This window comes from Bombyx mori, chromosome 7, assembly GCF_030269925.1.
Source record: "Bombyx mori chromosome 7, ASM3026992v2".
In the NCBI taxonomy this organism is placed as follows: domain Eukaryota; kingdom Metazoa; phylum Arthropoda; class Insecta; order Lepidoptera; family Bombycidae; genus Bombyx; species Bombyx mori.
Genome location: NC_085113.1, coordinates 8,264,073 through 8,291,307, shown reverse-complemented (window position 1 = coordinate 8,291,307; position 27,235 = coordinate 8,264,073). Strand labels below are relative to the sequence as shown.

Below are 27,235 nucleotides of genomic sequence, written 5' to 3'. Positions count from 1 at the left end.
TGTCATCGATGCATCCAGGGTAACGCCCAGGTACTTGACCTTCCTGGCCCAGGGTATGGGTTGTCTAAAGAGAGTAATCGGGGGTGTGAGATTCCTCCTCCTAATCCGGGAGGAAATCCGTGTGGAGCTTCCCCTCTGAAATAGCACCGCAGTACTTTTCGCTGGGTTGATGTCTATGCGCCATTTTCGGAACCACTGTCCTAGGGCTAGGGCTGCGCTCTGAAGCTTCTTCGCGATTAGGGACTTGTTTCTACTGGAATAGTAAACAGTCGTGTCGTCGGCGAATAAGGCTAAATGGGTCGGCGGCGACCGGGGAATATCGTTAACGAATAAGCTAAATAGGAGGGGTGAGAGGACAGAGCCTTGCGGGACTCCAGCTGTGAGAGATCGTGGGGAGGAACGGGTTCCCTCGACTCGATATCGAAAAGAGCGGTTCGACAAGAAGTCCCGTATGATGAGCACGAGACAATCCGGCACGCCCATGTTGAATAGTTTGAAAATCAAACCGTTGTGCCAGACTTTGTCGAACGCTTTTGCGACGTCGAAGAAGAGAGCTCCCGTGTATAACGGTTTTGGTCGATTAAGCCCCACAAGAATGTGCTCCGTGAGGCGGTGCACCTGTTGAACGCATGAGTGATTTGTACGGAATCCGAATTGTTCATCGATGAGAATGCCCTTGGATGAGACGAAGTCTCTGAGGCGTTTGTAGAGCAGACGCTCATACAGTTTGCCTAGAGACATGAGGAGGCTAATCGGGCGGTAGCTCGTCGGATGATTTTTTGGTTTACCGGGTTTATGTATGCCGATAACGTCTGCTTCTTTCCACACCGCGGGAAAGATACAGTTTGCCATAGCGGCATTGAAAATAGATGCCAACATCACGATGAGTTGGACGGGTAGAAGTTTAATAACGCGGTTGGATATACCGTCGGAACCGGGAGCCTTGCGAGGACGTAGGTCTTTGATCAAGTCTTTAACTTCCATCGGGGTGACGGGTGGTAACGCATCCGAGGGTGGCAAGGAGACTCTGCGTTCTACCTCACTGTCTACTAATTCTACATGAACAGGGTCCACGGATTGAGTGCTGGGCGTGCACTGGGTTTGCAATGTATCGGCCAGCAGCTCTGCTTTTTCGTCATCATCGAACGCCGCGAGTCGGCCTGAGGGGCCTACGAGGGGGGGCATAGTTACTACCGTATCCGATTTGAGAGTACGAGCTAAGCGGTAGTAAGACCTTTGGGAGGGCGCGAGTCTTTCTAAGAAATCAGACCATCTGGCATCTCGGACTTCGGCAATGCGAGACTTTACGTCGCGTTGTAAGGCACGCATTCGAATACGATTTTCTGCGGTAGGATACCTGTCGTAGGCGCGTATCGAGGCGTTCTTAGCTCTAAGGAGCTCCCTAATGTCGTCGGGCAACCCGAAGCGGTAAAGGAAGTCCTCCGCTACAACTTGTTTCGATGACCTATCTAATGTCGAGGTGATGTGTGACGTTAAGATGTCTATGGCTTCAGCGGTATCCTGAGGAGACGGGGTAGAGTCCGAGCTAAACGGGAGCGATGGTGGATCAGATTCAGCCAGGCTGATGCCCAGCGTGTGCCAATCCACCACAGTCCTCGTGACGGGAACGGAGTCGGGAGCGCGACCGAGCTTCATAACGACGGGACGGTGGTCTGAATCTAACTCTGAAACTACTTCGATCGAGTGTAAGCTCAGAGTTACGTTTTTTAATAACGCTATGTCGAGTATATCCGGGCGATGTGCGATATTTAGCGGGTAGTGAGTCGGGGTTAGCGGAGCGACGATATCGAAGGCGAGATCATCGACTAACGCGTCAAGCCGCCTGCCATTCGGGGTTGTGGTGTGTGAGTTCCACCTGATGTGTTTACAATTTAGGTCGCCCGCCAGAATGACAGAGCTCCCCATGCCGAGCAGCGCCTCGATATCACTGCTTAGAACGATCTTATCCGGTGGAAGATAAACGGACGCGATAACGATCGGCGCGTGTCCCGTCAGTGAGATTCGGCACACTGATGCTTCGATATTAGCGAGCGCGGGAGGATCGAGCGGGAGGTCTTCAGACTGCGAAAGAATCATATCTATGGTCTCCAATGCTCTCTGTAGCTTGCAAATTAATTCTTTTGAATTTGAATCACGTTTTCGAAAAAAAATTGTCACTAGTTCAAATTAAGTGCCGAATCTATCGTACGATTAGATTCTGTAGTTTGCTTAAGTTTTTGCCGAATCCGGCCCAAAACCAACGCCGGTTACTTTTAGGTTGCCATCATTATGCTCAGCCGTACCCGGATTTATGGCGCATAGCAGTAAAACTTAGTAATCCCTTTATTCAAATGGTTTTTAGTATTATGTAGTAGTGTATTACATTAGTAATGTTGTGTCTATGTTAAATTAGTAAAATCGGTGTTAAGGAGGTATGCCGGCGTAGCTTTTATCGTAACTAATGTTCCTTGAAGCACAACGAACGCAGGATTATTGACCTCATCATTCTTATCGGTCATGGCACACCGTGAGCACCAACTGGGTGTTACTTCACTGCACTATAATGAACTGCAGTGATTCGCGGCTATCTCATTTTAATTGAATCTGAATAAAAAAATTAGCAAACTATACGAAAATGATTCCAGAAAGGCAGAAAACATATTATATTATTCTACAAAGGTCCCAATCCTTATATCCGCGAATTCGTTGTACGATAAAAAGTAAAAATATGGCAACGTAAATCCAGGGGTCGTCGACAGTTTGAACAGCTAGAGGTCTAGAGATACGTTGCTACTTGAATAGTGCCTCGATACAATATGAGCCTAGATTTATAACTAGCGATAAATAATTTTGGCTTTTGGCTTTGATTGCAGTGAATCACTAGTGAATTTTAACGAAAGAAAACTACTTCAAAATCGTGAGTGGAGTCTTTCAAGAAAGGCTTTTGTTGTTTTTAGTTTATTTTATCAACAATACATTAGTTGAATGTTGCGAATAAAAACAGAAAAATAATATATTATTGCACGATCAAAAGGTATTTAAATGAAAACAAACCTTAGCTAAAACATCGCAAACAATGAAAATAAATAAAAATAAATCTTGTTTGACACCATCATATATTATATTAGCAATTATAAATTATGTAAATAATTGTATAATGTGTGTGCATTTGACTTATATTAAGGTTTATTTTATTTATTGCATATACAGATTCAGTGGTTTCGGAGTTTATTACACCGTGTGGTTCCTTAAGCAAGTTCATCCGACTAAGCAAAAATTTTATAAATATTGTTCCATACTCACTAGTTTTATTTGCCTACCCAACTGCCAGTAAACTAAAGCTTGGCTTCACTATAACTGGTGACTGACTGTGTGAAATTGCTAACATCTGTTTTAACAAAAGCAATGCTTCGCTGAATCTACCAGTGGATCGAAATGCGCCACGCGAAGATCCAACGAGAAATTCAGTGGGAGAGTCTTTGGGTTAAGTGGCACGACGAACTCTTGTACGGTGACCGGCGCTTGGAATGCCTTAAAGCACTGGGTGGGTCAGGACGATCTGAAATTACATGTCGGTTGTTCGTTGCTCCGTCGTTTGGGTCGGAGATTTATCTGTAAGCACCTAACGATAAGCGAATTATCGTACCATGCCGCTTTTTTAAAGGAGCATTCCGACGCTGCCTTCATTTACTTACGAATGGTAATTAGCTATTATTGGTAACTAGTATGTGTTTCCAACAACAAATAAGCAGGAGAATTTGGTCATTAAAAGTGTAACATTTTACGGTGATACATCTTTTTTTTTTTTATTGCTTAGATGGATAGACGAGTTCACAGCCCACCTGGTGTTAAGTGGTTACCGGAGCCCATGGACATCTACGACGTAAATGCGCCACCCACCTTGAGATATAAGTTCTAAGATCTCAGTATAGTTACAACGGCTGCCCCACGCTTCAAACCGAAACGCATTACTGCTTCACGGCAGAAATAGGCAGGGCGGTGGTACCTACCCGCGCGGACTAACAAGAGGTCCTACCACCAGTTAAAGTGATTTACAATAATTTTCGAATTGAAATTTTATTTTAAACTTCCTAGCTACTCTACTGGCCAGTATTTGACAGTAATTGGCGCGCGTTAAGTAAAGGGAAAGGTCTTAGGTGCGCCAGGAATTGTATTTTATAATGAGGTCGAAGGGCGCGCTGTGACCTCCGACCTTCTGAGACGTTAACTAACCCTCAACCGGCGCTGTTAACGTTATATAATTATACCGAGATATCTGACACTTATCTCACAATATTTACATATTTTGCCACATTTCTCCGTTAGTAAGGTGTTCAATATTGTAACCTACCAGTAAAGAACGAAATTGATTAACTTGGTGAAATTTTTAACCGACTTTAAAAAGAAGGCGGAGGGGATTTTCAGTTCGCCTGTAATTTTTATGCGTGCCACTTCAAAAAATTTTCAAGGTGAGCCAATTTTGATTCTTTATTTCAGACTAGCTGACCCGGCAGACTTCGTAGTGCTTCAATCGATAAATAAAAGACCTAAACTTTTGTATAAAATAAACTTAAACAAACAAAATTGTTATTTTTATTTAATTCCGAGCATTTTCATATTTATCTACCTTTTAAACCTTCTCTGGACTTCCACAAATAATTTAAGAAAATTAGCTAAATCGGTTCAGCCGTTCTCGAGTTTTAGCGAGACAAACGAACAGCAATTCATTTTTATATAAAGAGATGCCTTTCATGTGGTCCCATTGAAATGTTATCAAGATCCGACCAGTTGTTTTTGAGTCTTCCTTAATAATGCATTTTATTAACTGCGACCACACTGATGAACTTCGACTTCGCCTACAATGATAATATATTTTATTGGTGGTAGGACGTAAATAAAGTCCGCACGGGTAGGTACCATCACCCTGCTTATTTCTGCCGTGAAGCAGTAATGCGTTTCGATTTGAAAGGGGGGCAGCCGTCCTATTGTTACAACTGAGATCTCATTAGAACTCATGTCTCAAGTTGGGTGACGGCATTTAAGTTGTAGATGTCCGTGGACTCCGGTAACCACTTAACACCAGGTGGGCCGTGAACTGGAGATGGTTGGACGACCCATGTAAGCAATAAAAAAATAATTTCAGTTTTATAATACTGAGGTCTGTTTTTTTTTTTTTGTGTTACAATTTTGTATTATGTGTTTAATATCTACTTGTAAATTATAAAAACGTGTGTGAAATATTTCAATTGTTTGTGCGCACGACATCGATGCTCAAGTTTTGATATATAGCCAATTGTGAATGCTACACTCGACGAATTCTGAGCTTGAGTTACGTTAGTTCGTAAACTAAACAAAAACGGGTTTTAAGCGAATTGGTGTTTTCGCAAAAAGTTATTGAAATGTTATTGTTTGTAAACGATCGGTCTACCGAGCAATATCACGCGCATGAATAATAAAAAAGAAACTTTGAAGCAGATGACGGCAGCAACGAGGCTGGTGGAGAGTATTATGCGGTAGGCAGCGGCTTGGCTCTGCCCCTGGCGTTGCTGAAGTCCATGGGCGACGGTGACCACTCACCGTCACTCACATCAGGTGGGCCGTATGCTCGTCTGCCTACAAGGGCAATAAAATAAAAATAAAAAACTTCAGAGGTGTCAAGGGACACCCGGATGGAACGAAGTTCCTTTCGATTAATTAGTGAAGGAATTGTAATTTTTTTTTTAAGATATAATAATAAATTACGGCATTATGAAGAAGGAAAAGATACTATGAACTAAATTACTATTGTTGAAACGCTATCTCGAGAAACTGTAATCATTACGCGGACCAATCGGATACGAGGAATGTCACGCGATAAGCGCCTACACGTTGATTGGTCAGAATTACGGATCTAAAAAGTGTCGTGACAACTTTTCGTAAGAATTTTTTCCGTCTAGCCCCCTTTCACAACGCGCGATAAGGAACTTCGTTCCAAAAGGTACCGGGACGTACAGTCCACGGGCATCACTTCGCACAACAGTCAAGCTCATCGTATTATGTATATGTATATATAGATGTAAATTGCAGCGGTGTACGCTGTGAACAGCCCCCCTCTCGAGTCCCCCCAGCAGCATACCCACCCCTGCTCCGTGTGGCAGGGAGCTTCTGCCCGGGTAGTAGGATTCACCCCGAGGCCCGTTCCGTGCCCCGTAAGGGGTTACGACGACCCCAGTAAGTAAGCTATTGTTTGATATTTTAAATAGTACGCCGATGTAATAAGAGACAGTTTCCTCAATCTATAAAAGCAATTTGAAAAGATTCCTTAATGTGTCGTCGTGGCCTAAAGGATAAGACGTCCGGTGCATTCGTGTTGAGCGATGTACCGATGTTCGAACCCCAGGCGGGCACCAATTTTTCTAATGAAATACTTACTAAACAAATGTTCACGATTGACTCATACGGTGAAGGAATAACATCGCGTAATAAAAATCAAACCCGCAAAATTATAATTTGCGTAATTACTGGTGGTAGGACCTCTTGTAAGTCCGCGCGGGTTGGGGTACCACCACCCTGCCTATTTCTGCCATGAAGCAGTAATGCGTTTCGGTTTGAAGGGTGGGGGCAGCCGTTGTAACTATACTTGAGAAATTAGAAATTGTATTTCAAGGTGGATTTACGTTGTAGATGTCTATGGGCTCCAGTAACCACTTAACACCAGGTGGGCTGTGAGGTCGTCCACCCATCGAAGCAATAAAAAAAAAGCACTCTTGTGTCAGTCCTCGATGGTGGCACATACAAAAACATCGAAAAATTGGGAACTCCCTAAAAGTAAACATTTTGGTCCGAACCAAAAACATCTGCTTAAAAACAAATTATTTTTCTTTTTAAGCAAACATTTTAAAGAAGTAAAACCACCTTTACGGACTCATTTGCCTAATCATTTATTTAATCAAGAATAATACGTAAAAAATTATACATTTTCTCGTAATCATAAGAATGACTTTAATATAATGCTAATATCATGCGTAAATTGTTTTTGTATATGATATTTATAACAAAACCTGATTTCGAGGAGCATGAACAATTGTTGGTTAACTAAAACGTATGTCATACAATATTATGTGAATACCGAATATCATTCTGGAGGAAGAGGTAGACCTAAGAAGAAATGGATGGATTGCGTGAAAGACGATATGGGTAAGAGGGGAGTGAGCGAAGAAATGGTATATGATAGAAGAGTGTGGAAGGGAAAAACATGTTGCGCCGACCCCAGGTAACTGGGAGAAGGGCAGGATAATTATGATGATGATCAAATATCATTCTGGCAAATCCGCCTTTTTTTTATGAATATATTAAACTATTATAAATGAATTTATTAAAAACTGTTTAAATAACTGCTTTAAACAGATGTCTTTGGTTCATACCAAAATGTTCAGTTTGAATTCCAAATATTTCGATGCTTTTAAAAGTGTCATTAACATGGGCAGACAGAAGACTGTTGGCAGTATGTTAGGACTCTTTGTAGTCTGTTTTTGGGTGTTACATAATAATAGTGTTTACTGAATAGTGTTTAGAGAGAGAGAGAAAGACAGAGAGAGAGAGAGAGAGAGAGAGAGAGAGAAAGATAATACACTTTATTGCACACCAAAACACAATTTACATTCAAAAACAGTCAACAAGCAGATACATTTGTACAATAGGCGATCTCTTCCAGATAACCACTTAATTTACAGAAATTCTGGAAAAGATAAAGATATAGCAGTTATGTTGCGGTGTACTATTGACAATACATTATTAAAGAAAATATATACATAAAATAAATAGATATATACCATTTACATATATAGGTAATATGAAATATTTGAATTATATACCAATACACCTAATTAATTAATAGTATGGAAATGATAAAACATATATTATTATTTTGTACAAACAAAGAACACTAATCAGATAAGTAATTTTCCTTCACCATTATTTTAAAGCAGTTTAAAGTTGGTATATATATCAGTATGGATAACTATAACAGTAACTATATACTGATACTAGATACTACTATCTGGAAACTATATATTATACCTGATAACGCACCATCGACCATCGCAATTTATGTTGAGACTGTCGGCGGTTACAAAATTAAATATACATCAAATATTTGATTTCTCTCTGAGAAATAATGTCGAAGTTTCAATTGGATTATAATTACATACTAGGAAGCATCGTTCTTTCGAGAAAGAGCGAGACAGAACAACATACTGCACTCAATACTGCTGTTGTAACTGAATACAATACTAGAACATTCTTTCAATACACCGACCTTCATCATTTGGTCTGTCTGGAAATTCCACTCCAAAAATTTACATCCAGTGATAATCATTTATAAACGTGTACTAATTGGAGAAATCGAATACATCATTTTAATATTGTAGCACAGATTAAAATTAACCTAGTTATATATTTATTGGTTGTTTTATAGCTTAATAATCCGGTTTGTTTGGTTTAAAACTGTGTAATGGGGCCTTGAAACGGACGCGAATACGCTTCTCTACTATAACAAAAAATAATGTTCAATTACGACACTTAAGTCTATCCAAGTCTAAACAGCCGTTTTGAAATGAATAGAAAAATAGAGTAGCGGTAATGTTATAAACTTTGCAGGTTTAAATTTTTATTACACGATGCTATTCGATGATCGTCGCTGTTCTTCGTGAGTATGTTAAATCATTTTTGGCAGATACGGTCCACCTGATGATGAGTGGTGAACGTCGCTATTGGACGTCAATAAGTAGTATAGTTACAACTGCTGCCCCACCCTTCAAACCGAAACGCATTACTGCTTCACGGCAGAAATAGGCAGGGCGGTGGTACCTACCACCAGTAATTACGCAAATTATAATTTTGCGAGTTTGATTTTTATTACACGATGTTATTCCTTCACCGTGGAAGTCAATCGTGAACATTTGTTAAGTACGTATGTCATTAGAAAAATTGGTACCCGCCTGCGGGATTCGAACACCGGTGCATCGTTCGATACGAATGCATCGGACGTCTTGTCCTTTAAGCCACGATATCTTACAAAACACAAATACCAAATACCAAAATATAATTCTTGTGGCTTAGGTTCGGTTTGTTTTTTTATTCATACTAGAGGTCCCGCAGTAGTCGAAAATCGACTATAATTAATTAGAATTGTAAGTTTGTACACTATTATAATTGTATTTTATACTTCTATAATCACAAATTTCGCCAAGACTACACTATACAAAATATTAACAAAGACAAACAATATTTAATCTCAATTTGACAACAGACGTCAAGAACAAAAGTTTGACAATAAATAGTATGCATGCGTGTGTGCGTCAAATACATGGGATGTAGTGTGTGTAATGTTTTCTTTATTGATTTAATATATCTTTTACGCATTATTTAAAAAAAATATTAACATTGTCCACTTCTTCTCTACCTATATATTCTCTATAAGTGTGGAAAATTTCATACTTCTCCGTCCGCGCAATTTTCGTAAAAAGGGATACAAAGTTTTTGCTTCACATATTAATATTATTCATATTCACACGTCACGTCGTTTATGTACTAATTAAAACGGTTTCTGCTATGGTACTGTGAGCTTCCGATACATAGCGAGTCAATTACATAAAAATCTGTTTTTTCAATATCATTAGGTATTTGATTGTTTCGTTTTAAAAGGCTCACAGGATGAAAAAGGTCGTCGAATGGCGGCAAACAAGTTACGATCAAGGTCATGGCCTACAATCAACGGAATAGAGGACGCGCGTAGGTCGTAAATATTACGCTTAAATTCTTTCCTCGTTTTCTATCAACTTTCCACATAAATTTCTCTTATAATCAATTGAAATGAACGTCATCATGAAGAAACATCATCATACACAAAAAAATTGAACTGATACAAGACTACATAATAGATAAATAGTAGTTTAGGGAAGTAGATTAAAGTTATAACCATCCTTATTGAACTCGTCAATTAGTTAATTTTCTCATCGTAACAAGGTGCACTCAACAAAACTTGCATACGTTCCGTCATGACCTATGCAAGTGTAGAGTTCACACACACCTTTTTAACACTCTCCAGATCATCCCATCCCATTTCTGCAGGATAGCCGTCAGAGCATCATGGTACGTGTAGAATGTCGATCTTCACAACGATCTTAATTTAGAACTGACACGTAAGTTAAGAAAGGTTCAGAACGCTACTTTGAAAAAGCGTCGTGAAACGATAACCCTCTTATCGTGGTCGCCTCTGATTACATATCCGACCCAGGCGACGGGGCAACGCAAAGTCGCCGTCGCCCAAAACATGTCTTGTTCGATCCCCCGGATCCGCTCTCAGTGGTGTTAAATTGCCCTTGAAGCACCGTTCCCGTCAAACTCTTCAATTATGACAAAGAACTCGACGAGTGAACTAACCCATAGATACAACCCACTGAGTTTCTCGCCGGACCTTCCCAGTGAGTCGCGATTCCGATCTGATGTTAGATTCTGCGAAGCTCTTGCTAGGGACAATGTTAGCAAATCCTCTCAGGTTAGGCCCGTGAGCTCACCTACCTGTCCGCGCGTAACTGGAATAGCGCCTTAAGCTACCAGTGAATAGGTAGCTATAAACAAAAAGGGAGGTCATTTGTTCAGCAATATTTATTTCTTTGGCTGCCAATATATATATCAAGATATATACCCAAGTTTAAATAAGTAACTCCGACTGCTAGTGCATCGAATATAACCAACGTGAACAGGTGAAACTGAGAAGTAGGCGGTCGGATTATTGGTTCGCCGATGAATCACCGACATAACAAAACATTCACAACGTTACGGTCTAACTTTATGGTACGCGATATGAAGTGTGTAGTTGGCCAGTTTTTAAGGTCAGAAACTCAGAAATCACATCATTCGTTACGATAAAGCGGTAGCGTCTATACGCCTGTTCTCAGTGTAACCTGATTAACGGTTAGCGTTTTTCATAAACAAAACCGTGTTATTTAATTTGGGTTTGTACTTAAAACCATATCGAAATGTATTTAACGTTGAAACAAAAGCTGTTAGAAGTTCCCGAAGGCACGGCGCAGCAGATACAAATGTTGTACGGCTACGATGAAAGAAAAATGAATGAGGCCGTCGATATTCTGGAGGAATGGCTGAAGAAACAGAATCATTTCCTGAAGAAAGATTTTCGTGAGTAACTCGTTAATTATGTTTTCTAATTAACCTAAATACTAATTTACACAACATATCCAATTATTTTTTTGGTATTTTTTTTTGAGTCTTAGACTTAGATCTTCAATTACCGCCACGAATCTTTGTAAGTGGAAAGTCAATTTTACAGCTAGGACCGAATTAAATCGAGGAATCGAGAGGATTAATTAAAGGAAAGAAAATAATATTCGACTTGTTTCGAAGTCGTCGTGGCCTAAAGGATAAGACGTCCGGTGCATTCGTGTTGAGCGATGCACCGGTGTTCGAACCCCAGGCGATTACCAATTTTTCTAATGAAATACGTACTCAACAAATGTTCACGATTGACTTCCACGGTGAAGGAATAAGATCGTGTAATAAAAATCAAACCCGCAAAGTTATAATTTGCGTAATTACTGGTGGTAGGAGCTCTTGTAAATCCGCACGGGTAGATACCACCACCCTGCCTATTTCTGCCGTGAAGAAGTAATGCGTTACGGTTTGAAGGGTGAGACAGCCGTTGTAACTATACTTGAGACCTTAGAAATTATATCATAAGGTGGGTGGCGCATCAACGTTGTAGATGTCTATGGACTCCAGTAACCACTAAACACCAGGTCCCATCTAAGCAATAAAATAAAAAGGAAATTAAAAGTGCTATGTGTTAATTTATGAGTAGGTATCATGTAGAATTTTATTGCTATACATACGTCGTACATACATCGATTAAGTACATTTTTTTTGTTACATTACGTTCGATTTAAGTAATTTCAATAACAAAATCTAAATTAAAAATGTAGGACTGCCAAATATATTTTTTTAATTTAGGGCCATTAAAGTTAGTGATGTTGTAAATCATTAACGGAGGCAAAAAAAAATAACATTTCCGCTAACTTCCACAATAATATTCCATACGAGATTAATATCTAGAGTAATGTAGAATAATTAAAATCTCAAGCAAAAAACAACTCTAAATCAGAGAAAACAATAACACTTTTTGTTTTCACCCAACGTGCATCGCAACTGTTTAAATTAATTTTTTTTTTGGCAAATTTAACAGTCTAATGGAAATTTGTTACCACCATCTTCCATGAACATCGGCAATACTAACAACAGAATCGCGAGTTAGATGTTGAACATGAAAATAATGCTAGATGATGATTTTTATCTTGTTTTTTTAATTTATCTAATGTACCAAAGCCTAGGTGCAGCATAATACTAGGATTACAATATAGCTCTTTTTTTCCTACCTATGCTGATAACCTTGAGAGGCTATTTCAACTTCTTGACGTGTAGGTGAGCTCGCGGGGCTCAAACCGGGAGTTTTGCTAATGCTGGCCCTAGGAGGAGCAGTGCTTCGCAGAATCTACCACCGGATCGGAAACGCGACCCACTGAGAAGATCCAGCGAGAAACTCAGTGGGCTGTGTCTGTGGGCTAGTTTACTCGCCAAACTCTTCGTCGCAAGCGACGGGTTCGGCGAGGAGGGTGACCGGTGCTTGAGGTACCTAAAACCACCGTTAGTGGATCGGGAGGATCCGAAATGACGTGTTTAGGACGACGTCGACTGTTTACCATTCGGTCTGCAAGATCGGGAATGTATATAGCTCAGTAAGGCTTTTAAGTAATTTAAATCTAACGTTTTAACTACTATTTTAACTAATGTCCCAAAAAATAAATCTACTGACCCTACTTAATGTCTATTAAGGCTAAAACTTAGTTCATGTGTTCTTTAGGCGATGATGAAATTAGAAAATGAAGATGTTCAGAAGCTTTTAGGACGCTTTTTTTTATTGCTTTGATGGTTGGACGAGCTCACAGTCCTGGTGTTCAGTGGTTACTGGTACCCATAGACATCTACAACGTAAATGCGCCACCCACCTTGAGATATAAGTTCTAAGATCTGAGTATAGTTACAACGGCTGCCCTACCCTTCAAACCCAAAACGCATTACTGCTTCACGCCAGAAATAGGCACCTACCCGCGCGGACTCACAAAAGGTCCTACCACCTGTTGTGAGCATTGTGAGCCGTCTCGGGTAGGTATTACGTTCTTAAATATTTTGGAAAGACACACCATAACTTTAACTTATATTAGATTGGGTCGGTGATGCAGAAGCTAGTGCTGCTGCGCCAAGGGTCGCGGGTTCGATCCCCACGTCGGGCAAACATTGTGCAATGAACAGCTTAGTTTGCTCTTTGTTTGGGTGTTTATTATCCATATATGTTTACATTTAAAACGCATATAAGTATGTATGTCAATCTCTGGTACCTATAACACAGGGACTCCTAAATTTGGGTTGGTATGACCCGGTCCGTGATTTGTTCCCAGCTATTAATTTATTTTTATTTATTATGACCCGGCTAGTGACCCATCTCGACCTCGCAGAGGCGAATCAGGATATTCTGCTTAAATTATAATACATTACAATGATTTTATATGTATTATTTATAAACATATTTTCCTAAATTTTGTATTGGAAGCTTTGAATTTCAATTTCATGGTAATTTTGCTTTCAAACGTGCCGAATTTCCCGTTAAAATTTTTGCATTCATTCGTTTGTTTCTAACAAGAAGCAGGTATGTGATTACTGATACTACATATTGGTTAGCCTTCTTTTTGTTGAGAGTAAGGCGTCTTGTGAGTCCGCATGGGTAGGTACTATCAGGGTTTTTAAACTGCGATACTTTAAGACAATAAATTTTTAGTATGGAAACTAGCGACATCTTGTAGGGAATGCCCTTAAGCTTAAATGTTGTATTGTATAACTAAACACAGAAAACCAAAAAAGAACATACAAGTCTTTATTTGTTATAGACAAATTGATAAAATTTTATCAATTTGTAGTTTCTGAAAATTTACAAAATCCTTCATTAACAATAAAATATAGGATAGTTAATATGTTACTGCTATCTACAAGAGTAATGAGAAACTAATAGAAGCGACGCCATCTAGTGGCCGACGCCCTTAAACGTTTTTGTTGGGTGCTTGAGTTGCTTTCCTATAACTAATTTATGTGTATTATCGATGGGTACTATCTCCCTGCCTATTTCTTAAAAAAGGCCCTTTCTCCGGTTTTAATAGTCAAGCAGCCTTAATACAGTAACCATGGAAACTTCGACTTTATCCCTCAAGGTTAATGGCATCTTTCGCATTGTGATGTCGTATCATCCAAAAACGAAGAGCCGGTTTTGGGGCTCCTAAGTAATCCTGGGTAGGATTACCCGTAGTCCCTGGTCTACACGTGCGTGTGACGTTTGAAACAGCTCCATATCATCGTAAACTTATTGAAAAAAATTTTCTCAGTATGTACTCGTCAAACAATGTTTTTAACGGAGATACCTGCGACATTTTTTTTTTTATTGCGCTTGTAGGCAGACAGGCATACGGCCCACCTGATGGTGAGTGGTTACCGTCGCCCGTGGACTTGAGCAATGCCAGGGGCAGAGCCAAGCCGCTGCCTACCGAGCCAAGCCGCTACCTGCCGCTAATATAAAAACAATTCGAAACATTCTACCACCCTAAGAAAAACTAATACAATTTTGCAGCTAGAATATACTTGGAGACGAATATAATAGGAAGCAAAGGATCTATCGAGAGAACTAAATCAAAACTGGACAAGTTGTTCGCTCTCCGGACTGTTCTACGGAAGTTTTATGAATTCAATGATATCAGAAATGAGTTTAAAAACCTGTTCTCGTGGTATGTATTTATTTTGTATAAACTTTATTAACTACATTTAAATTTGTACAGCTGTTATAACTACAGAAGTGTATCTTTATGTACGTCATTATTAAAGATTTATTTATGTCTTTGTTATCACATTATGAGCGAGTCGAGCAAGCGGCCGATTTGATGATGTTATTTGTTATTTTACTGATGGTAGGACCTCTTGTGAGTTCGTGCGGGTAGGTACCACCACCCTGCCTATTTCTGCCGTGGAGCAGTAATGCGTTTCGGTTTGAAGGGTGGGGCAGCCGTTGTATACTTGAGACTTTGTAATTATACTTGAGACTATACTTGTGATGTAACTATACTTGAGACCTTAGAACTTATATCTCAAGGTGGGTGGCGCATTTACGTTGTAGATGTCTATGGGCTCCAGTAACCACTTAACACTAGGTGGGCTGTGAGCTCGTCCACCCGTCTAAGCAATAAAAAAATAAAATAAAAATGTTTATCGAATCTCGTAAACTTAACAACGTGAATACAACCTTGAGATATGACTCGATTTTGTTACGCCTTCGGAACTAAGACTACGACTGTCTTGCGATAGAAATAGGCATGTTGGTCGTACCAAACAATTCGGAGAATATGACCTTCCACCGAATCAGTCTTTATATAGAACGTATTTTTGTTTTTAAGCGCCTTGTTGCTGTGGTGGTAAATAATTGTACTCGGGATCCGGTTATGAATGAATGAATGAATGAATGATTTATTTTATTTCAGACAACAACAACAAGTCCTATTATTACTACTATTATGATTACTCGAAGTATTTTCATTGATTTTCTTCGGATTTCGAATATTGTTATAATTTTTCTTTATGCGCCTCTTTTGAATTGCAATCCAGATTGTTATATTAAATATTTAAACTTATAATTTTTATGGTTGTGATTTGTTGTGTGCATCAATAAATAAATAAAAAGAATGCCTTACAGTAATCAATCAAATAGACGTCGGAAAAAATAAAATTAAACTAAAAATATTCAGATAAAACCGTAAGTTAACGAAGGTGGTACGTCTTGTGAGTTCGCACGGGTAGGTACCACCACCCCGCCTATTTCTGCCGTGAAGCAGTAATGCGTTTCGGCTTGAAGGGTGGGGCAGCCGTTGTAACTATACTGAGACCTTAGAACTTATATCTCAAGGTGGGTGGCGGCATGTAAGAAAAAAAACACACACACACAATTAAGATTTTGAATTACTATTTACTCTTTGATGTTATTAACAGTGACTAGTTAACATCTGGTAGACCGTTAGTCTGACAGTCCGACATGAGTAAGACATACACATTTTTATTTTATTTTTTATAACACGTTTTTTTGTTACAGTTCATACATATTAGCTATGCCTAAATTGACCAAAGAAAACAATAGACTTTTTGTACTTAAAGTGATTGGAAACGAATTCTTTGATAAAGTTCCATATTTAGATTATTACAAAATTATGATTGCGGTAAGTTTGGTTGTGCCTATTATTATTGTTATTTTTATTACTCTTGCAAGGACCAAGCCAGTTTGAAGTCGTCGTGGCCTAAAGGATAAGACGTCCGGTGCATTCGTGCTGAGCGACGCACTGGTGTTCGACTCCCGCAGGCGGGTACCAATTTTCCTAATGAAATACGTACTTAACAAATGTTCACGATTGACTTCCACGGTGAAGGAATAACATCGTATAAAAAAGATCAAACCCGCAAAATTATAATTTGCGTAATCACTGGTGGTAGGACCTCTTGTGGCCCTTGTGAGTCCGCACGTGTAGGTACATTTACGTTGTAGATGTCTATGGACTCTAGTAACCACTTAACACCAACTGGGCTGTGAGCTCGTCGACCCATTTAAGCAATAAAAAAAAAACCATCTGATGGTGAGTGTTTACCGTCGCCCATGGACTTCAGCAACGCCAAGGGCTGAGCCAAGCCGCTGCCTACAATTAGGTACTCTCCACAAGCCTCGTTTGAAGAAGCGCTCGGTAAAAACACCGTGGAGGGGAGCTCATTCCAAAGCCTGATGGTACGTGACAAAAAAGATCTCTGGAAACGCACTGTGGAAGAACGCAGTGGCTCCAGGTACCTATTATGGGTGAACTGTACTCCGTACATTCGTAGGCCGTATTAAAAAACTTTGCAAATCTAAATTAAAAAAACCTTCAAAACTCATACATCGTCAGTTTTTTAATAACAACTAGCTGACCCGGCAGACTTCGTAGTGCCTCAATCTATAAATAAAAGACCTAAACTTTTGTATAAAATAAACTTAAAACAAACAAAAGGAATCCGACGCCGACGGACGCCGACGGGAGACACATCAAAGGAAAAACAAAATCGTATTTTTTATTTAATTCCGAGTATTTTCATATTTATCTATCTTTTAAACCTTCTCTGGACTTCCACAAATAATTCAAGACCAAAATTAGCCAAATCGGTCCAGCCGTTCTCGAGTTTTAGCGAGACTAACGAACAGTAATTCATTTTTATACATATAGAAGATATAGATATTTTCCTTTTTAGTATGTAGAATACTTCAGGATGTATGATTACTCGGACGGATACAGAGTAGTTATTGACTACAGGGATATCAACATTATGAATATAATAGCTCGCCTCAACCTGGTAGAGGTAAAAGAGTTTTTCACAGTGATTTTAGTAAGTACATTCATTTTTGTTATTCAGAAATATTATATTATGTCAAATTTATTATGTACCAGCTTCATTAAAATTTACTCCGAATATCACATTCCAAACGCATCGTCGTCTAAAGAATGAGGTGGAGTGGGAGTGAGGTAGTGAGGAGTGATGTCGTGTTAAACAATGCGGCTGTATCACACAAACTTTCCGGTCATCGTTCTCGTCGAACCCGTCGCTTCAGACGAAGGGCTCGGCGAGTAAATTAACCCACAGACACAGCCCACTGAGTTTCTCGACGCATCTTCTCAGTGGGCCGCGTTTCCGATCCGGCGGTAGATTCTGCGAAGCACTGCTCTTGCTAGGGTTAGTGTTAGTAACGTCGTGAGGTTGTTACACTATTTTCTTTTTAAATCAAAATTAAATTTAAATTTAATCCTAGAAAAAGACAATGTGCACTTTCCGTCTCTTTTAAATCAAGCGTATACCTTAAATTTTAAGGTAAGCGCTTTAAGGTTTAAATTATTAAAATCGTAACTGAAAAATTACAATTCCTCAATTACATTTTTTTGCGTTTACTAAAAAACAAGAATTTTGGTCTAAGCCACTTTAATTCTAAAAGAGCGATTTGATAAATAATGAAATACATATATGTCGGCGCGCGGCTTAGATCACAAAGCGCATCCGCACCCTTTGTCAGCGAGCGCCGCCGGCACACTTGCAACGGTCGACGGCAGGCGGCTTGGATCACAGAGGGCGTCGGCACCCTTTGATGGCTCGGGTCACCGGCATATTTGCAACGATCAACGGCAGGCGGCTTGAATCACAGAGCGCACCGGCACCCTTTGACGGCTCCGGTCACCGGTACACTTGCAACGTTCGTGGCGGTCGGCTTGGAACACACACCGCAGCGGCACCCTTTGATGGTGCGGGTCGCCGGCACACTTCAACGTTCGCGGCGGGCGGCTTGGATCACATACCGCAGCGGCACCCTTTGATGGCGCGAGTTGCCGGCACACTGGCTGACTATAAAAAGAGCTGCTGTACAATCCTTAGCTCAGAAGCGAGCGAGTCACCGTATCAGACAGAACGCTCCTGCGTAATATACGCTCTGAGTTAACATTTCTGGTTTTATTGACTTACGAAGACCACCCGCTTACCATGTCGGTACCCGAAAGTGGAAATACTCCAACATCAGAAGAGGGAACACCACGTGACGAACAACGGCCTAATGACGTAATTCAAGCTATGGCAGACGCATTTAAAACCACGATGAACGATATGATGACTCAACTGTCTTACGATCATCGCGTAACCTTGACTGAAATGATCGGCACCATGAAATCAGAAGAAAATACGCGAGTGCGCATTGCCGACGTTTATTTTCCTACATATGACCCCGATTCTAGTACCGATGTACACGATTGGGTAGATCTTATTACACGTACTCAAGCAGAATATGGACTTCGAGATCATGAGGTACGATTAAAAGCAGCAAGTGTATTAAAAGGTCGTGCAAAGACATGGGCAGATAGTAGCCTCCTAAGGACAACAACCTGGACGGAAATGCGGGATGACATGTTGCAAACTTTCGAACCCGAATCCAGGTACTTTGCAGATATTCTGAGTTATAGAAATTACACCATTGACGAGGCAGAAAACATTCAAGATTTTATTTAAAACGTGTGGCGTATGTTCAAAAGGATAGTAAAACCTCATCCAACGGAACAGGATGCAGTAGAATTTGTCATTGGGAGCATTGGAGATGAACGGATTCGGACAGAACTGCTCAATAGCAAGTCAAATACTGTTCCGGAGTTAATTGCTATAGCCAAAACGTTTCGCAAACGAAAGAATATACCAACTAAACCGACTGAGTTCAGTAAGCAACCTCGTTTGAACTTTAATCGTGATAGATCCAACTTGACTTGTCATGTTTGTGGAAAAACAGGTCATTTTGCTGGATATTGCCCGGAAAATGCAATTCGACGTGGAACGTTTTCAGCATCAGGATCAGGAGCTTCTTTCTCATCAAGAGATTCGCCTGTACCATCCATTAAGGAGTGTTCCTACTGTAAAGGGACTCGACACACTACAGAAAGATGTTTTAAAAGAATTGCTGACGAACAACACAGTAAAAGAGTGAATCTATGACGGAGTACTGAGACTAAGGCACATATTAATGTCTTCATGATAAAGACTGAACAAAACAAATTGGAAGAGCGAGGCAGATTTTTCTGCCATAGAAATCTGTATTGTGGCTTTCGGGACAAAGAAAGAATACATCGAAGTGTTTGAAAGGAATCTGTCCAGTCCCGACTTACTCTCACGCACAATTAATTAATCTGAGTGCACATTATTGATATTTTCATTTGTCTTGAATTTTGTGTTGAGCTAGACCACTAATCACTTACAAATTATTGTTTTCAGTTCAGTGAAATCATCAGAGAAAGGCTTTCGACAAACAAAGTGACCTCTGGGGAACTGAATATTTCATTTAAATAATGTTGTGGAAAAGCGGCCCTACAAAATGAACTAGTAGAAATAAAAATACTCTACTTCTACATAATGCCCCGTTCGTATACCAGAAATTCACTAAAAGTACTGATAGAAGAAGCGACTCTGATTTACTTGGATAGCCTCCTTATGCTTGGAAGATTGGTAGAAGAAACTTTACAAAGATTGTACTAAGTACTTTGGGCCGAATGGCACCACTACGGGAATTGAAAAAAATCAGGAACGAAATGGATATGGACTGCCTCTCACGAAGCAACAAGATTAAACATAATCGATTACCGTACCTGCGCGCTGCTTCATACCATGTTCAAAGAGAGCGTACCAATTGAACTTCATACAGATGCAAGTGATGCTGATCCAACTATCACTCATATGAATTGGAGACTGTGGCTGTTGTAAGATCCATAAAACCTTTATGTAACTTTTTATACGACAGAAAGCTCACTGTTGTCACAGACTGCAATGCTTTGAAAACCTTTCGATATATGCAAGAACTACTGCCACGTGTGCATCGGTGGTGGCCTTTTCTGCAAAATGTTAACTTTGATGTCGAGTATCGTAAAAGAGAAAGACTAAAACACGTCAATTGTTTTAGTAAGAACCATATTACCCAGAAAACCCTTAACTTGACTTTGGATAAAGACTGGTTAGTAATGAAACAGTACAGAGATCCTTTTTAAGTAGCCTAATCAATGATATCAAGAACAATGGCAATAAAAACACTGAATACTTAATCAGAGACGAAGTTTTGTACCAAAAAGTTAAGCTGGAGAATGGAAGAACCAAGACTCTAAAAGCGGTACCACAATGCTACCAATGGAGTATCATAAATAATTACCACAAAGTTTTAAAACACTTTGGCTGGGAGAAAGCACTCGAAAAACTCAAAGAACACTTTTGGTCTGACAAATTGAGCTCAAAAGTTCGCAGCTTCATAGACAATTGCGTGGTTTGTAAAACTATGAAAAGTACTTCAGGCACAGCACAGACAATTCACGTAGATATCTCTGGGAAATTGAGTGGACCTGAAAAAGAATACGTCTTTGTACGGTTGATGCCTTTTCCAAATTGTTTTATTAAAGCATGCTACTAAGAAAAGTCAAGAATCGGCCTTGCAACACTTGTATTTCTTTTTGGAACTCTCAAGAGGATAATCGTTGATGGTGATGGTGCATTCGTGTCTTAAATAAACAATACTGTAAACAGTACGGCATTGAACTGCACCACATCGTAGCATACACGAATAGATCAAACGGCCAGGCCAAAAGAATTTTCCGCATCGTTAAAGATGGACTCACTGTCATTAGTAATATTCAGCAGGATGACTGGGAACACAACTTGCTATTAACTGTACAGTACCTATCCAAAGCAACTGGGAAAGCACCTATGGAATGGAGCTAATTTCAATTATTGATGAAGAAAATGAGAGCTAATCCTAAATTTTCTGTAAAATAGTGTCTGAAAGGATGACCGAACGGGCAGAGAAAACTAAAGCTAAATTTGATAGCACTAAAGCAAAAATGAAATGAATTGACTAGGGTCAATACGATTTAACCCTTCCGGTTGGGAACCAAAGTAAGTCAAAAAGTTCGGGGGTTACGAGATAAAGAAGGTCCTTCCTAATGACCGATACGAGGTCAAGAAAATCACAGAACGTGGACCCAAAAGTAGCCCATGAAAATTACAAGCAGCTCCAAACTATGGAAAACAGAATGATTGAGAGATTGCCGTGTCGGCGTATGAATTTCCATTAGAAGAGATCAATGAGATACAATTTTTGGAATGAGGCTTCTCTTTGTGTGCCTAACTTTGAACGCCAGCGAAGAGGCTTGGTTGTTCCAATATTATTGATGACATGTAACCCAGACTTTGAACACCAGCGCGTAGGCTTGGTTGTTGCAATATTAGTAATGGCGTGTAGGCCTAAGTCTGAACACCAGCGCTTGGGCTTGGTTGTTGATGCCGTATAGGCCAGACTTTAAACATCAGCGTGTAGGCCTGGATGTTGCAATATGAGTAATGGCGTGTAGGCCTAAGTTTGAACACCAGCGTGGAGGCTTGGTTGTTGGTGGCGTGTAGGCCAGAGTTTGAACACCAGCGTGTAGGCTTGGTTGTTGCAATATAAGTAATGGCGTGTAGGCCTAAGTCTGAACACCAGCACTTGGGCTTGGTTGTTGATGCCGTGTAGGCCAGACTTTGAACACCAGCGTGTAGGCTTGGTTGTTACAATATGAGTAATGGCGTGTAGGCCTAAGTTTGAACACCAGCGTGGAGGCTTGGTTGTTGCAATATGAGTAATGGCGTGTAGGCCTAACTTTGAACACCAGCGTGGAGGCTTGGTTGTTGCAAAATTATCAATGGTGTTGAGGCCATACTTTGAACACTAGCGTGCAGGCTTAGTTGTTACAATGTATGGTGTCGATACCCAACTTAAGTACCACTACCAAGATTCAAGTAATTTATCATTACAGGACTAATGCCGCAGAGACGCGTCAATTGCAGAATGGCCGTGTCGGCGCGCGGCTTAGATCACAAAGCGCATCCGCACCCTTTGTCAGCGAGCGCCGCCGGCACACTTGCAACGGTCGACGGCAGGCGGCTTGGATCACAGAGGGCGTCGGCACCCTTTGATGGCTCGGGTCACCGGCATATTTGCAACGATCAACGGCAGGCGGCTTGAATCACAGAGCGCACCGGCACCCTTTGACGGCTCCGGTCACCGGTACACTTGCAACGTTCGTGGCGGTCGGCTTGGAACACACACCGCAGCGGCACCCTTTGATGGTGCGGGTCGCCGGCACACTGGTGGTAGGACCTCTTGTGAGTCCGCACGGGTAGGTACCACCGCCCCGCTTATTTCTGCCGTGAAGCAGTAATGCGTTTCGGTTTGAAGGGTGGGGCAGCTGTTGTAACTATACTGAGACCTTAGAACTTATATCTCAAGGTGTGTGGCGCATTTACGTAATAGATGTCTATGGGCTCCAGTGACCACTTAACACCAGGTGGGCTGTGAGCTCGTCCACACGTCTAAGCAATAAAAAAAAAAAAAAAAAAAAAAACACTTCAACGTTCGCGGCGGGCGGCTTGGATCACATACCGCAGCGGCACCCTTTGATGGCGCGAGTTGCCGGCACACTGGCTGACTATAAAAAGAGCTGCTGTACAATCCTTAGCTCAGAAGCGAGCGAGTCACCGTATCAGACAGAACGCTCCTGCGTAATATACGCTCTGAGTTAACATTTCTGGTTTTATTGACTTACGAAGACCACCCGCTTACCATGTCGGTACCCGAAAGTGGAAATACTCCAACATATATATGTAGAACTGGTAAGAACGGAACGTATGAAAAAAGTGTGAAACGGAACGTTAAGATGTGAGTGAGAGAAAACAGAAAGAAAAGGAGAAGAGAATGACAGGCAGAATGACAGAGAAAAAAGAAGATGGCGAATACGGTTAAAAAATGAGCAAAGCTTAATAAAAACTTTAATTAATTTTTAAATTATTATTATAACAGAAGATTTTGGAACAGTGGAAGTTTTATTTTATGCGCTGCGATCCATATTCTACATTCCTATACATATATTGAAAATTTGGAATATTTTTTTACAATTTTTTCACAGTCCGGCTACGGTGCGAGGCTCAAAGGAATCCATATAATAAGTACATCGAAAGCAGTCGAGAATTTGCTGAGAATAATAACACCGTTATTCAATCCAAAATTGGTGGCCAGATTCAGAGTTCACGGAACGTTGGAGTCATTACACGAAGTAATATCTCAGGATATGTTACCAAAAGAGCTGGGAGGGACTGGACGATCGCTTAAAGAGATACAAGGTACTCGAATAAGTATTACGAAACATATTACTAAAAAATCGTGTACATCACCTACTTAAGTAAGCCTTAGACCAGCGGTCGGGGAACCAGGGTAAATTACCCCAAATGGGGTAAAATGAAATTTTGGGGAGTAAAAATGGAACTTTTGTGTGTACAAAAGTATATATTGAAGTGAAACTTCTTTAGAGTCGTTGTGATTTCAAACTCGATGAAACGAATCGAGAAGATAGTGAGAATGGTAGCAGATAGATATATACATTCTATATGTAGCAGGATGTGCGTTGTGGCGACGCATCGCCATTCGCAAGTGACCGTACGATTCTCTTCCCACTGGCGCGGCGTGAGAATTTAATTTATTAAATACTGAATAATAATTTTATATATAGTCGTTGTCAAACCAAAACCTGCTATGTGCACTTTTTGAGATTTTTACTTTTTGACCTTTTCGTATAGCTCACATCTACCGTATAAAAAAAACTGTTATGTGTCTATAGCTTTAATATTTATCTATAGCTTTCATTTGAGCTCTTAAAAATTCACCTTCATATAAAATTTTATGCGAAAATGTTTTTACTGGCTAATTAAAAAATTGAGTTTTTGCACATAGCAGATTTTGGTTTGACAGCGACGATATACTAGCGGATCCGACAGACGTCGTCCTGTGAATGCATTACACAAAAATCCATTCAAGTCGATCCAGCCGTTTAGTTGCATTATCGATAAATAACTTAGATACCGACTGCAGTGCCATCTGCCGGGCTGATTTGTGAATCTAAGCCATCCAGGGTGCCACCCAAACGCATAGGAAAAAAGTCATTCAATCGGTCCAGCCTTTGAGTTCAGGGACATAAAAGTACAGTAGAATTATATAATAGGTTGGGGAAAAAGTCTTTTCGCATTTGGAAAGCCCCAAAATTTCTATAGCAATGGGATCATGTCCCTACCTACAAGATGGCAAAAAGTTATCGAACAAAATGGTACCTACATACTTTAGTTAAATGTAAATAAACTATATTAAAAAATGTTGTGAATTTTCTTAAAAAATGCGAAGAAACTTTTTCCCTGACCTATTATACAAAGATACAGAAGCAAACATTTTCATTATGCCATATGTTTTTCTTGTTGTAAACTCACAGCCCACCTGGTGTTAAGTGGTTACTGGAGCCCATAGACATCTACAACGTAAATGCGCTACCCACCTTGAGATATAAGTTCTAAGCTCTCAAGTATAGTTATAACAGCTGCCCCACCCTTCAAACCGAAACACATTACTGCTTCACGGCAGAAATAGGCAGGGTGGTGGTACCTACCCGTGCGGACTCACAAGAGGTCCTACCACCAGTAATTACGCAAATTATAATTTTGCGGGTTTGGTTTTTATTACACGTTCTTACATACATCGTGTAATACGATACATCTAGTTATATCTGCACAAAACAATATTAACGTATCACATCTGTCAGCTCTACCGAGATGGCTCACAATTTTTAATTACTACTTTTCAGATGACTGGATCGACCTATTGAGCTCGAAGGAGACCTCAGAATTCTTCCGCGAGATAAACAAAGCACAGGTCAACGAGGCGTATAGAATGGATGATTTGAAGAATGAAGAAATGGGATTGCCGGGAACTTTCAGAACATTAAGTGTTGATTAAGACAAAACAAAACAAAGGAAAAACTGCATCGGCGTTTTGTTATTTTTTAAGCCTGCGTGTTCCTACAGCTATCATATATTCGAATTAAAATGTATGTGAACGGTGTAGATGTATTTTTTTAGTTATGGCCAGGTGCAAATGCCGCATTCTCTAAGTCGTCAACTTATCTACCTAGTCAGGTCATAAGTATTGTCACACAGTAAAAACTTTTCTTTTAGAATGCTGGCCACAAAAAAGTTTATTGAATTCCAATTTCGAATTGTTCAAGAAAATAATATATATTAAATATGGAGTGGACGCTTAAAGAAGACCGTATTGCAGTTATTGCGTTGCATCGTTGCGGTTACGCGTCAATTCAAATTTTTAACATACTGAAAAATTGGAATATAACCAAAAGATTCGTTTATCGTACCATCAAACGATACAATGAAGACTCTAGTGTAGATGACAGGTCAAGAAGTGGTCGCCCTCGGTCTGTTAGGACTCCAGCAGTGATAAAAGCTGTGAAGGCGCGAATTCAAAGAAATCCCAAACGTAAGCAGAAACTATTGGCCCTTCAGATGGGATTAAGCAGAACCACGGTGAAAAGAGTGTTAAATGAAGACTTAGGGCTTCGGGCATATCGAAGAAAAACAGGACATCGTTTGAATGCTCGTCTAATGGACCTGAGACTGAAGAGATGCCGCGCTTTGTTGAAGCGGTACGCAGGAAAAAAATATCTGGAAATTCTTTTTTCAGATGAAAAAATTTTTACCGTAGAAGAGAGCTACAACAAACAAAATGATAAGGTGTACGCACACAGTAGTGAAGAAGCGAGCAACCGTATTCCGCGTGTCCAACGAGGTCATTTTCCATCCTCGCTCATGGTATGGTTGGGAGTTTCTTATTGGGGCTTAACAGAGGTACATTTTTGTGAGAAAGGTGTAAAAACGAATGCAGTTGTGTATCAAAATACAGTCCTGACGAACCTTGTGGAACCTGTTTCTCATACCATGTTCAATAACAGGCACTGGATATTCCAACAAGATTCGGCGCCAGCTCATAGAGCGAAGAGCACACAAGACTGGCTGGCGGCGCGTGAAATCGACTTCATCCGGCACGAAAACTGGCCCTCCTCCAGTCCAGATTTGAATCCGTTAGATTACAAGATATGGCAACACTTGGAGGAAAAGGCGTGCTCAAAGCCTCATCCCAATTTGGAGTCACTCAAGACATCCTTGATTAAGGCAGCCGCCGATATTGACATGGACCTCGTTCGTGCTGCGATAGAAGACTGGCCGCGCAGATTGAAGGCCTGTATTCAAAATCACGGAGGTCATTTTGAATAAACTTTAGTGTTATAAGAATCTATGTTTTGTTAAGTTCATTTTGGTATATGAATGGTTACATAATGAATAAACTTGTTTCAATTATTTTACATTAAACATGTGACAGAATTTATGACCTGACTAGGTATATTATAAAAATGAATTGCTGTCCGTTAATCTCGCTAAAACTCGAGAACGACTGGACCGATTTGGCTAATTTTGGTCTTCAATTATTCGTGGAAGCCCAGATAAGGTTTAAAAGGTGAATAAATAATATGAAAATGCTCGGAATTATATAAAAATAATAATTTTGTTTTTCTTTCGATATGTCCCCCGTCGGACGGATTTCTTTTGTTGGTTTTAAATTTATTTTACACAAAAGTTTAGGTCTTTT

At 40.1% G+C, this 27,235-nt stretch overlaps 1 protein-coding gene across 2 annotated transcripts; it reads left to right on the top strand.

Annotated features, from left to right (window-relative positions):
• The first annotated feature begins 9,326 nt into the window (after positions 1-9,326).
• On the top strand, positions 9,327-25,641 carry LOC101736683 (uncharacterized). 2 transcript variants are annotated; one of them, XM_012694901.4, is made up of 6 exons: positions 9,327-11,181; positions 14,729-14,882; positions 16,235-16,358; positions 17,413-17,547; positions 23,664-23,877; positions 25,383-25,641. In XM_012694901.4, exons 1-6 carry the CDS (start codon positions 11,022-11,024, stop codon positions 25,532-25,534), a joined length of 939 nt encoding a protein of 312 aa, XP_012550355.1. In that variant the 5' UTR covers positions 9,327-11,021; the 3' UTR covers positions 25,535-25,641. The 2 variants fall into 2 exon arrangements, with proteins under 2 accessions (XP_012550355.1, XP_037867963.1); XM_038012035.2 differs by having other exon boundaries at positions 10,722-11,181; positions 17,413-17,520.
• Positions 25,642-27,235: the final 1,594 nt, after the last annotated feature.

Excerpts from the sequence above, each read along its gene's own strand:
- LOC101736683 (XM_012694901.4), top strand. The coding sequence starts at position 11,022 with ATGTATTTAACGTTGAAACAAAAGCTGTTAGAAGTTCCCGAAGGCACG. Across the intron at positions 11,182-14,728 it reads TTTCCTGAAGAAAGATTTTC|CTAGAATATACTTGGAGACG; the intron begins GTGAGTAACTCG and ends ACAATTTTGCAG. Across the intron at positions 23,878-25,382 it reads ATCGCTTAAAGAGATACAAG|ATGACTGGATCGACCTATTG; the intron begins GTACTCGAATAA and ends ACTACTTTTCAG.